The sequence below is a fragment of the Bidens hawaiensis genome, unplaced genomic scaffold (genome assembly GCF_021521415.1).
Source record: "Bidens hawaiensis isolate Kalapana, Puna unplaced genomic scaffold, B.hawaiensis_p1.1 tig00013743_1, whole genome shotgun sequence".
Taxonomy (NCBI): domain Eukaryota; kingdom Viridiplantae; phylum Streptophyta; class Magnoliopsida; order Asterales; family Asteraceae; genus Bidens; species Bidens hawaiensis.
In genome coordinates, this window is record NW_027492168.1 from 244,331 (window position 1) to 257,570 (window position 13,240).

The window sequence follows — 13,240 nt, forward strand, 5'->3', positions numbered from 1 at the left end:
TGACCAGTAGGATGAAATACAAAATTGTTGGAGGTATTAAACTGGAAGAAAGGTTGTTAACGGCTACTAAGGGTCGTTATAAGCTGGAAATTAGGGTTTCCTTTTCAATTCAATTCTCTCTTGTTTATGTATCATTTTCATTCATTGTTAGTTCTTGAGATTCGTTTTCTTTCGTGTTCAAAGCCCTAATCGTTTGATTAGCGGTATTGTTGCAATATGTTTGATTATGTGATTAATAAACAAAATTGTTCGTGATTATTCTTATCAATTTGTTCTAATTCTACTTTAATTGATAACAACAGACATTTATATTCTTTTATATTTTCCTAATTTAGAAAGTATTAAAATATTTGAATATTAAATTGAATGAACGGTAGAGATATGTTATATTGAAACATACTCCTTTTTTTAATAGATTTATAATGATCATACTTTTAGTTAGCGGCGAAACCATATTACTTTTTTCTATAGGTTCAAGAATTTACGGTGCTTGAACATCGACAACTTCTTTGAAAAAAAAATGCCAATAACCACAAAATCAAAGCACAAGTGTTCTAGACAATTATTCAAGCTAACACATAAATGCATAGCTCTAAACATAAACAATTAAACATATAATTGTAATCAAACATCAACATAAATCATAACATAGATAAAGTCATAAACATATACCAGTAAACAAAATTTAACATTGAATTTTTACTCATATTAGATTTGAAAGATAGATGAATGATGATTGACAATTTGAAAATCGAAATCTTGATTAATTAAGTCGAGTCGAGGTGGGATTGAATGGTTGGTAGCTTTTCAAAATCAGAACAACTGATGGAGTCGAAGCAACGTCACATGGGCTGGGGGATGACTGCTGAGGAGCGTCGCATATGTCGTAAACGTTGAGAACAAGCTGGTAATTATCGATAATTCCTTTTCCTTTTTTTTAATTATTGTTTAAAATTAACATTTTATTTAGGTATTATTTATTATGTTAATTGGGCTTCTTTATAACTGATCTTTGGACTTTGGGGTTGTCTTGTCTATAACGTGGTTATTGCCTTATTATTATTGGCTCATTTATATAATTCTTCTTTACTGAAAAGGAACTGGGGAATTGATATTCATTCGATTATCTCATAAATGCATTACATTATATGGCGATACAAATGGAAAACCTAAAATCGTTAACATTGGTCTGGGCCTTAAGGTTTGCATTTATAATACTTCCGCTCAGACATTTCATATTGTACACTATCGACTTGGGATGAGCTCGGTACCATACCGGTACCGACCCCGAATATCTCAAACCCAATTTTCTTAAAAACTTAGTAACGGTAACGGTACTAATAATGCTCGGTTGGTACAGGTACCGTATGCAAAAATTTGGTAAGTACCGGTACCGATCCTGACTTTCTTAAAAATTTGGTACCGGTACCATTTGCTCATCCCTACTATCAATATTATACTATTGGATAGTGTTGGTTCAGTTCTTCAGGATCAATATTAACTGATATTTTCGGATCAGTTATGCCTCATTAAAACCAGAGTAAGTGGAACAAAAACTTAGTTAAGGAAAACGAGTACAGTACAATGTGTATATTACTCACCCCTAAGTTTTGCATATATCTCAGAGTTTATGGAATCCAATCTTCTATGATAGCTGCTTGACTTAATCTTTGATGTGATCTTGACAATAAAAGCTGCACAGTTGAATCGGGCTACTTCTGATTTACTCTAGTCCAGAAACTTCTTTAATAAGTAAAATCGTATATGTATTGAGATTGAGCTTTGTGCGAGTCTTCGCATTTTTTTCACTGTATTCAACCTACAACCCTTTCCACAATTTTCATAAGATCAAAGCTAATGCTTCCACAAGATCAACCTAATATGTTTATATATATAGTTCAATAGATTCATCCACATTTTTTCAAACATGAACCATTAATAATAATAATAATGAAAGTTTTTATTGTACACCAACACCAGATTCAACAACATAAGCCTCATAATTTGCTCTTCCCTCCAACCCTTAAACTCCCCATCGCCTTCGCCTTTTCCCTCAGAACAAACTTCTGTGTCTTCCCCGTTGACGTCTTCGGTAACTCATCAAACACCACCGTTCGAGGCGCCATATAATGCGGCAACTTTTCACGACAGTACGCTATTAACTCATCTCCACTTACCTTGCACCCTTCCTTAACCTTCACAAAAGCACACGGCGTCTCCCCCCAATGATCATCCGGCCGCCCCACAATCGCAGCCTCGAGAACCGCCGGGTGCTGGAAAAGCACCGACTCCACCTCGATCGTACTAATATTCTCACCGCCAGAGATTATAATATCTTTCGACCGGTCTCTGAGTTCAATGTACCCGTCTGAATGACGCACGCCTAAATCCCCACTTCTAAACCACCCATCTTTAAACGCTTCGAGCGTCGCGTCTCGATCTTTCAAATACCCACTCATCACCGTGTTCCCTTGGAACATAACCTCGCCTATCGTTTTACCATCCCACGGGACAGGCTTCATGGTCACCAGGTCTTTAACATCGACTTGTTCGATACCCACATGATTCACCCCTTGTCGGGATTTGATTTTAGCTCGCGTTTGTAACGGTAACGCGTCCCACTCTGGTTTCCAAACACATATGGTCCCGGGACCGTATGTTTCGGTTAGACCGTATGAGTGGCGCACGTTGAACCCAAACTGCTCCATGTTAAACACAACCTGGGACGGCGGCGGGGCGCCGCCGGTCATCACCGACACGGGTCCCGGAAGCGGGACCCATTCGGTGACCGGTGCGTTAACCAACATGTTCAAAACCGTAGGCGCACCACTCATGTGTGTGACCTTGTGTCGAGATATCAATTTGAAAACATCCTTGGCGGTAACCGCCCGGAGACAGACGTTTGTGCCGCCCTGTGCTGCCACGGCCCATGTCATGCACCACCCATTGCAGTGGAACATTGGAACGGTCCACAAGTAAACCGACATCGACGGCATCTCGTTAAGTAAAACCGCAGATAACGAGTTCAAATATGCGCCTCGGTGACTATACACCACGCCTTTTGGGCTTGATGTTGTTCCCGATGTGTAATTAAGCGCGATCGGATCGCATTCGTCGTCCGGTGTTTTGATCTTAAAATCAAGATTCCCCGTTGCCAATAGAGATTCATAATTTAAAATTTCAGGATGCTGACTTGGCAGAGGTTTGCCGGAATCTGGGATTAAGATTAGTTGAGGAAGAACCGTGGGTGTTGTTTTTGACATGATCTTGATTGCACCTCTGGCAACTTCTAGAAACTGGTAATCAACGAATATTAGTTTGGAAGCTGAATGTTTAAGCAAAGTTGATATCATTGTTGAATTGTGACGGATGTTGAGGGTGCAAAGAACAGCACCAGCCATCGGGACTGCAAAATGGAGCTCGTACATTTCGGGTATGTTTGGGGCCAGGACAGCCACCTGGTTGTAAAATAAAAACCACAAAACTATAAATAACGTAAAAAGAAAACACAATAGTTACCAAATAAGAGTTAAATAGGATGAACATGTTTTAGAAAGTTGACTTGTTAGTCAACTGGAGCAATTCTAGTTAGCGATTATGCATTGAGTTCACCTGGATATTGAGAAGCGGTTCTACTTTAATCTCCTAGACTTGATTATGAATTAATTTAGATGAAATGGTAAGTAAAAACGGTTAACGGAATAAGACCAAAACTGACTCAGGCTGGAATGAATCGTTATAGAGAAAAGGATTCAATTTGTACAGGCAAAAACGGAATCAAACCAAAATGGACTCGGGTCAAAATTAGTCTTTATAGAAGATAAAAAATGTATCAAAATGTGGCAGCTAGTGGCAAGGGTGGGAGTGGCTGCAGTGACAGTGTTCGGTATAGGTTAACAAGTTTTATAACGGTGACAACGTTTGAGCAGTTGTATAATTTGACTAAACCAATATTCAGCCATTGTAAAATTTAGGATTAATTTCATATATGCCCTTACAAACATCATATATACGATACAGTTACTATTTACTGATATTTTTTTCACGTTACCAATTATAAACCTTGACTTTAGTACTGTTAGAATACACAAAATGTTAAGTTGACTCAAAAAAAAGTCAAAATGATTGGTAACACATGAAGCATGAAATCTGAAATTAGCATAATGAATTCCTTACAACATCTCCCCGAGAAATCTGGAAGCGTGAAGCGAGAGAGGAAGCGAGTTTAAGACACCGGTCACGGGTTTCAGCCCAAGTGAAGTTGACATGATCACCGTAGACAATGGATGACCTGTCTCGGTACACCACAGCAGATCGCTCCAAGAAGCTGATCGGAGAAAGAGGAACGTAGTTCGCGGAGCAACAAATCGTACCTTCCATTTCTTTTTCTTTCTTGCTCAAACACTGATTTGGGGGTTTTGAGTTTGGATGCTACAGCAGGTATTTGCCTTTCATCAAGATCCTGGTTCGGAACACCCGGCAGTCAAGCTGTTTAAGAATCCGAGCTCAAGGTTAAAAATAAGCTGCTTTATAAATGAGACTTTTTTATTAAACGAGCTTGAGTTGGCTTTCGAGCTTATTATAATAAAATGTTGATTACAAACAAATCAAAAAGACATAATAATCAAGTTTTAGAAGTGTTTCGATTACGTCAATTAAATTTAAAAAGTGTTTCAAATAATTACTCAACTTTCATATTTTATTAAATTACAGGTTTTAATATGTTTTTTCTTTATCATTTTTTTTTGTTGTTGTTTCAATGAGAAAACTTTTTTTTATTTTTTTATGTTGCTGTAGAGTGCTGATGTGAATTATATTTTTTACTTTTAATTTTTAATTTAATTAAAGGTTTTTTTATATTTTAAATGTAAGTACATATATTGCAAGTGTCAAGTTATTTTATAAAGAAGAACAAAAATGAGAATGATAAGAAAGATTTTTAGCTAAAAAAAAACTCTAAAAAAATCATAACTCAAAATTTAATAAAAAAACAAAAAAAAAATAAAAACACAAAAATGTTTCCACCGCCTTTCTCGTTCTAAAAAAAGACACAATGGTGAATGAAAAAAGATCATTGTGTCTTTTTATTTATCATTGTGTTTTGTATTTATTTTCGGGAAAAATTCCCAAAATTATCATTTGAGGAGAGAAGTTCCCGATATAATCCAACGAAAATCAAAATTCCAATTATAACCCACTGAAATTCGTTGACCACGTGAAACTGGAAAACCGTCACAAGATTTCATCCTCCAATGAAATTCGGACACTTGTAAACGTCCTCACCTACCACGTTATATTTCTATGCAAATCCGTCTAAAGAGATAGTTTTCATCTGAAAATTACCTTTATGAAAACCATCTTGTGCGTAATGTTTGGTGTTGTTTCTATATGTTCCCGAGTTCATTTATAAAAAGAAAGGAAAGGAAAAGAAATTTTTTTTTTCTTATATTTTCTTTTGGTATCTCCTCTTTATTTTCATTTTGTTTTCCTTCCAAATCTTTCCAATTTTGAAAGATACAAATTCTTTTATTTTACTCACCATTTTCTCTTCTCTTCCCTCCTTTTCTTTCTTTTAATGAAACTCAGGAACACCCTTTTAATATTTTCCTTTCTTAAATGAAACTCGAGAACACGACATATTTTTTTCATCCCTCATTTTCCTTCTCTTTCCTCCTTTAAATAAAACTCGGAAACACGATAACAACGGTTTTCAAAAAAATTGATTTTAGGTGTTTCTTTGAAATTCATCTCCAAAAAAGTTGGTTTTGGCTCGCCCATGTGCATACGTGAAACTTTTACATTGATTGAATATGATTGAAAACAGGTCGGCCGGTAGCATATTGTGATACGTCAACAATCACTTGCCAAAAAAACAAGTTAGGTACATCATCATAACAATTTCACAAAAGGGAAAATTTCCATAATAGCCATTTATATAATGTGTTTCCAAGATTATTCTCACTAATTCAAGTTTCCAACTTTGTTTCTTTGGTATCTCGTCGCCAACAACATGATAGCGTACACCGATGATGCGATACTGAAACAAATAGGATAACGACACGTGGCCGGAATAGGGTTGACGATGCGTTATGTTGCTAACGTAGGGTAGCAGCGATGCGTTATCCACTAACGCATCGTGGAACCCCTGCTTTAAACCTATTCCGGCCACATGTCGTTGTTTCAGTAACGCATCGTCGGTGTTCGCTATCATGTCGTCGGCGACGAGATACCAAAGAGACAAAGCTAGAAACTTGAATTAGTGGGGATAATCTTGGAAACACATTATATAAATAGGCTATTATGAGAATTTTCCAATTATTTTGTCCTCCATCACACCATGCATTGGGAGTTGTGCAATCAAATAAAATTGGCATGGGAGGATAGGAAATTACTTAAACGTGGCCATCGGGATTGAAGTTAAACGTGTCATTCAACTCGGGCAGTGATAATAAAATTGAGAAAAAAAATATATATCCAAAATTATATTATGTGACCATGGTCTCTATTCTCTAATGAGCTTATATGTATTAAAATTTGGATTTAACTTAAATGGTTAAATGAGTCAAACGAGTGAACTTATTGTGGTTCGAGCTCAACTTGTTTACAAACCAATTAAATTTGACTCGATTTATTTACAAAGTTGCCAATTTTGTATAACCTTCAAGTTAGGGATGTCATACAACAATGTAGCTTTACAAGAATTCATGGGTTTTTAATGGATCTCGGAATTGAGTTTGAAAACAGTTTATTGAATTATTAGTTTTTTTAAGTTATTTTAAAAAGCCAGAATTTGAGACTTTTTAAAAACAATTTTTTACCATTTCAAAAGGCTAAAGAAAGTGACTTTTGTGATTTGATAATAAGTCAATAAGTTATTTTCAAACTCAATCTCAAACATGCTCTTACGTGTTATCTGTCCGATTACTCCAACCCGTTTAGCCACATCTAAACTATATATGTTATTATAATCTTAAAAAAAATAAAAAAAAAGCATGTTTAAAGTTTTTGGAAAATGAGTTTTTTTTAAAGAATTATTAGATATTTAGTTGAATATTTTGTATCTTTAATTGGTTTTTAGGTGAGTTTAAGATCGGTGGTAACAGGTTTCCCAAATGATAAATTTTAATCGCATAAGACTATAAATAGGTATAACCAATATCATGGTATACCCATGAACTCAATGGTATTGAGTATAAGGTATCCAACAAGTATATGACACATCAATGTTATTGAGTATCGGACATGGATTACCAACAGTCGAATGAATCAACTAAATATCGGAACTAATGTTTAAGAATCATTTTGAGCAAGGTGTCTCAAGTAAAGCACCTTCTAGATAGACCAAGTCTCACCAAATCCACTCTTCCTTTTTTAAACCCTTCCTACAGCCATCACTGAGAAATACGAAGTTATCTCGTGTCGAAGTAATACCTCAATGATCAGTTTTAAAATCTTGGTTTGTTTATACGTTATTTCTTAATAACATGTAGTGTAAAGACAATAAATCTAACAAGTATGAATAAGAAAAATCAGCGCACGTAGTAAGATCCATAGTTAGCTAACCAACCTTGCATCCACTTCTTAGTGTTCACAAACATTACCATCGTTAAAAACTTCTCACTAATCAAGGTAACAATCATCTTTACAAGCTTCTAAGTAATAAAGTGGTAATTACCTTTTCAGACTTCTCACATTAAAAAAAGGAAGAAGAAAAAAAGAAAAAAAATATAGTGATTACTTCTTTACTTCTATCAAGTTTAGATATTTATCACCTTTAACTTTTCATTATTTAGGTTATAGGGTGTAGTTAAGGGAGGATGGAAAATGATGTCCTACGTGGACAAAAATTATGGGAATGATCCCACTCAACACCATCCCCTCTCGTTCTCTTTACTAGTGACGTGATGAAGATGACGAACACCACCCTCCCCCATTTTTTTTCTTATCCTTATTTTTTTCATTACTTTTGATTTCAAGTAATCTAAATAAATAGAATAGTGGATGATGATGTATATTATGTGTTAAATGATGTGGTTGAGTGATTGAGAAAAAACTGATGTCTCGATGTAACGAATGATGAAGAATGAAAGGAGTGAACCATACTGGATAGCCTTAGCTTACGTAGTGTAGTGATCACAATTATAAGATTCTTACTTTTCAAACCATACAAAATAAGGAATGTTACAAGAAATTTTTAAGTACGTTTTAAAATTACACAAAGCATTATATGCTCTAAATTGTACAAGCATATTACATATTATTATTAAATAAAAGTAAAATAAAAACAATTAATGCAAAAAGTGGTCATATCATATGTGCTACATTATCTATTATCTAATTATTTAATAGAAGTAAAGGAGAGGGACGGTGTCACAGAAGGAATTTTTTGTCTTTATTGTTTTTTTTGTTGGTATATATTTCCAAACGTAGGAAGTCTTTGCAACAAAATTGTCTGGTAGAATGGTCAAAGTAAAGTTGGTTAAGCATTGTTATCTAGCTTTTCTTGGACGCAGTCTCGAAACTCTCCCACAGCAAATATCTACTGCTTTATTTGATCTTTAACTTTATTTTGTTGTATATTCCCACTGCAATATTTAAACTTGTATTTTTGATCTTTATTCTAAAAGATTCTTAGTTAAACCAAGGAAATGATTTGGTTGAATGGCTATAGATTTTTGGTGAACCAAGGAAATGATTCGGTTGAATGGCTATAGGAGAGTTTGTTAAATTAAAAACCGCACATGTTTGGCTTAGTCTTTGTTCGAAATTTGGGATTTTATTATATATAACAAATAGAAAGTTTAGTGCTGCAGGTGCCTTATTGAGCCCACTTTACGGCACCAAACTGGTCCTCAAAGTTTGTTTTGTTTCTTTACTTAAGTCGTCGTAACGAATGCAACATAAACCGAGCGAACGTCATTTTCTTTTTGTTTTAGTTCCGGGATCGACAATAATCGGCTTTTACCAACGCTCGTATTTTAACGAATGACGCCACCCTATTGGTCCACCTCAAGTTTTATAGATTTTTATATGTGGTTTTAATTCCGGCACAATAACACACGTCACTGAAACTGAACGAATTCGCGTCGATTTATCGGCTCAATGCTTGGGGCCGACAACACTTGGGTTTTACCACTATCCGTGTTTTACTAACTGCCCGACGCAAGTTCAGTCATCGTAACGAATGTAACGAAAACCGAGCGGACGTCAATTTTTTTTTGTTTCCCGGAATCGACAACGATCGACTTTACCAACACTCGAATTTTGCTGACTGACGCCACAATATTGGTCCACCTCAACTTAAATACTTTTTTGTTTTATATTTGCTTTTAATTCCGGTACAATAACACACGTCACCGAAACCGACTGAATTCGCATTGACTTACCAGCTCAATATTTAGGGCCGACAACACTAAAGTATTACCACCGTCCGAGTTTTGCTAACCTGCCCGGCGCAACGCACCGGGTAAAAAACTAGTTTACACTAAAAACACCCTTTTTATTATTTTATTTTTTTCTTCGTAAATATAAATAATTAAAGGACATAGTTTAAATAAAAGAGAAAATTCCTAAAGTGTCTTATTTTTAGGAAGAGATTTCAAATATATTCTTTTAAAATTCAAAAATTTCATTTGTTTCTTTGCTAACTGGTCTTCGTTTTTACTTTAGAAAATCGAGATGACATGTTTCTTATCTCGATGTCTACCCACCATATTAGCTCATAATCAGTCGCCCATGCGCCATGTTAGCTCGAAACTCATCGTTTCCTCTCCATGTTAGCTCAAAACTCATCGTCTCTGTAACATCCTGAAATTTCTAAGAATAATATTTAATATATTATTTAATTATTATCATGATGGTGGAAAAGTTTACTTGAGTTAGTAGATAAGTAATAAAATAATAAAAATGGAAAGATAAGTAGGCTAATTAGATGTAATTAATTATGGACCAAAAAGGAAAGATGTGCATAAGGTTCATGGGCTTAAGGAAGTATAAATACCCCTTTAAACCCTAATTCTTTCCATTTTCATACATCTCTACACCATAGCCTACACCATCAAAAACACACACTTCTCCAATTCCCGTTTTTAAGAAAACCACCCACAAAGACACAAAGATTTCCGGAGATCTAACCGTCGGATCGGTCTCAAATTGTAACTGAGTGTTCATGGTATATAAATGAAGATTTCAACTGATTAGATCATCGATCAGAGGTTGGGACATCCGGTTTTTATCAGCAAAACCATAGCAGCTCAAAAGTGAAGATTCCGGCGACTGTAGCGGCGATTTCCGGAAAAAGCAAGCTGATGGGTTTGTAGATCGTGGTGAAACGGTTCCGTGGCCTCTTGAATCATTCAAATCGGAGTTCGTTTGATATGGCTTTGGGCTTCTCGAGTTATTTCAGATAAAAACCTCAAAGGTACGTTTTTGTTAAAAAACTTACTTTCCGTGCACTGATTTGCATCAAAATTGGTAGGATGATAGATCAGGCCATGTTTATTGATAAAGTAATGAACTTGATAGTAAACGGGTTATTCGGTTAGTTTCTGGTAAAACGAGTAGCGTTCGGTTTGAGAAAAGAACGGGTAAACGAAGTCGGTTTTGCATGAAACTTAGTAGGATAGTAAATCGAACCTTGTTATGTAATAAAAATGTAAAATTGATGATTAAAGTGGACTACATGAACTCGTGAGTATATACGGCTCATAAAGAAACCCTAGATCTAGCTTTTTGAACGTTTTAACTTATAAAGGTTCAAGCTTTATGTGTGAACGGGCTAGACCTTAACCAAAAACATAAACTGGGACGCCTAAGGGTTAACATGATACCATAATAAAGTGTTAAGGTCATAAAATATAATAGTAATGGTGATAAGCGGTTCCAACTGTTTAGCTCGTTCGCTTACAACAAGCTCGTTCGAATACATTGATGTATTCAATTACATCGTTGAGATCGATTACAATATTATGCTCGATTACATCAGTGGGTTCGAATACAAATGGAAACTCGCTTACATTACATGGTTCGATTACAATGAGGAGATTCGATTACAACTAAAGGACTCGATTATATATAGAGAACTCGAATACAAATGTTATACTCGCATACAATGATGATCTTCGATTACATTGGAACGTTCAGATACATGCACACTTATATACATTCGAATACACGTATATATAAACGATTACATGGTCACCCTCATCCATGATCGATTACATGGGTGACCCACAGGCAATATGTATAATCGAATGCATATAGGACTTGAATGCAAGTATTTGAATGCATTAGGGTTTAAGAATGAAATATTTTAAGTAAATGTATTCTAAAACAAGATCAATAGAATATACCAGACTTAGCCATTTTGGCTGAAATATGAATAATGTGAATAGGAAATATATTGATACGTATAATTAATGTACAGTCAGCCGAGCTCAGTTAAGGAAGGGAATAACAATAAACAGAGAACGTAACAGGATCCATGTGAGTTTCTAGCCCCATTTCCTTGTTATGTTTTCGGGGCTGTGTGCATACTCGATGTGAATGTTAATACACTAACCTTAAATGGTAAGTGTATGCTATGATGATTGATGTGACAGTATGTATGAATGTTATGAATGAATGCTTGTTGGTGCGTGAACGATCTTCGGGTTGCACGTATCGTCAGGGAAAGTAATGTGTAGTATGTCTAGTATGAAATATGTATGTATGAAGGTAAGTAATGAAATGAGTATGTACGAAAGTATTTTATATAAGGAAATGGTATGCATGATTAAAGGATGGATTGAATGTATGGTTAAAGGGTTGCAGACCCTAATAATATATGCGAAGGTTAAAAGGTTGCAGACTCTTCTAAACTCTGCGAATGTTAAAAGGTTGCAAACCCTAATAATATCTGTGAAGGTTAAAGGGTTGCAGACACTAATAATATATGCGAAGGTTAAAGGGTTGCAAACCCTAATAATATATGCGAATGTTAAAGGGTTGCAGACTCTTCTAAACTCTGCGAAGGTTTAAGGGTTGCAGACCCTAATAATATCTGTGAATGTTATAGGGCGAAATGCTCTTTAAAATGAATAGTTAGTTATGTATGAAATGCACTGGCTAAAAGAATGAAAGTATGAAAGAAAGAATGAAAGTATGTATAAAGAAAGGTAACAAGTTAAGAATGGGATATGTATCTTCGGATACGTATTTATAAGTAAGTATGTGTATGAGTATGTATTGTATGTTGCTGATTAATTAGAACTCACTTAGCGTAGCTGAATTTTAGTATGCACGCATGCAAATAGGATGAAGGAGCTGACTTGAGGGAGACACATGGCATGGACTGAGCTGAATGGTATCTAGTGAAGGAAAGTTATGATATTTTATCTTAAGACAATTTGAATGTTTTAAACAAGAATGTTATGATTTTGTAAAATATGTTTGATGTTTTTATATTCCGCGAAAAGTTTTAATTAACTTTGATATTTAGAACTGTGTTTATGAGTAAATCCAACGCCAAAGTAGGGCACCGGGAACGGAGTCTTACAGTCTCCCCGTTGTGTTAGTTAAGGAAAATTAAATCTAATAAATCTTGTTATATAAAAAATTATATCTAAACAAGGTACACATAAAATGATTTGATGGTATGCATGAGTTTTTTAAATTATATTATTATCCAAAATCCATTATATAAGAACTTAAAAACCAATAAAATTTAAAATATTCATATATTGTTCAATTATGTTTTGGATCCATGTTTTTAGTAAAGACAAGGTATAATTTTTTTAGTTAACAGAGGGGGATGCGGCGAGTTTTGAGCTAACATGGAGGGGAGACTATGAGCTTCCAGCTAACACGGCGGGGATGCGACGGGTTATAAGCTAATATGGTGGGGGAGGCGGCGAGATAATAAACATGTCGTCTCGATTTTCTAACTTAGAGATGAAGACGACTTAGTAAAAGGACATAAAATAAATTTGAATTTTAAAGAGACATATTTGAAATCTCTCTATAAAAATAAGAAATTTTGGGAATTTTCCCTAAAGAGTTAATGGCCATTTTTTTCCCTGTGGTTTGCTACTCTCGTCACTTTAGTCCAAAGTTTGAAATTTTGTCAATTTAGTCCTCATAGTTTTAGATCTTAGCCAATTACGTCCCATCCGTCTAACGGCATTCAGCTATGCCGTTAGTTTAAGAGAATTTTTGTCTTTCTTCTTTTTATTTTGAGTTAATGATCATTTTCATCCCTGTG

At 35.0% G+C, this 13,240-nt stretch overlaps 1 protein-coding gene and 1 pseudogene across 2 annotated transcripts in view; one reads left to right on the forward strand and one right to left on the reverse strand.

Annotated features, from left to right (window-relative positions):
- The window catches only part of LOC143544745 (actin-related protein 7-like), a 141,049-nt pseudogene that overhangs the window by 2,535 nt on the left and 125,274 nt on the right, over nt 1-13,240 (forward strand). The window lies entirely within an intron of this gene.
- On the reverse strand, nt 1,896-4,380 carry LOC143544741 (butanoate--CoA ligase AAE1-like). Its single transcript, XM_077036772.1, has 2 exons — nt 4,177-4,380; nt 1,896-3,458 (listed from the first exon to the last, which is right to left on the reverse strand). Exons 1-2 carry the CDS (start codon nt 4,378-4,380, stop codon nt 1,998-2,000), a joined length of 1,665 nt encoding a protein of 554 aa, XP_076892887.1. The 3' UTR covers nt 1,896-1,997.

What these genes read in the sequence shown, in the direction of transcription:
- LOC143544741 (XM_077036772.1), bottom strand. Translation starts at nt 4,380, where the DNA reads ATGGAAGGTACGATTTGTTGCTCCGCGAACTACGTTCCTCTTTCTCCG. An exon ending in AGATTTCTCGGGGAGATGTT is followed by an intron (nt 3,459 to 4,176) that starts GTAAGGAATTCA and finishes TTTTACAACCAG; the next exon opens with GTGGCTGTCCTGGCCCCAAA.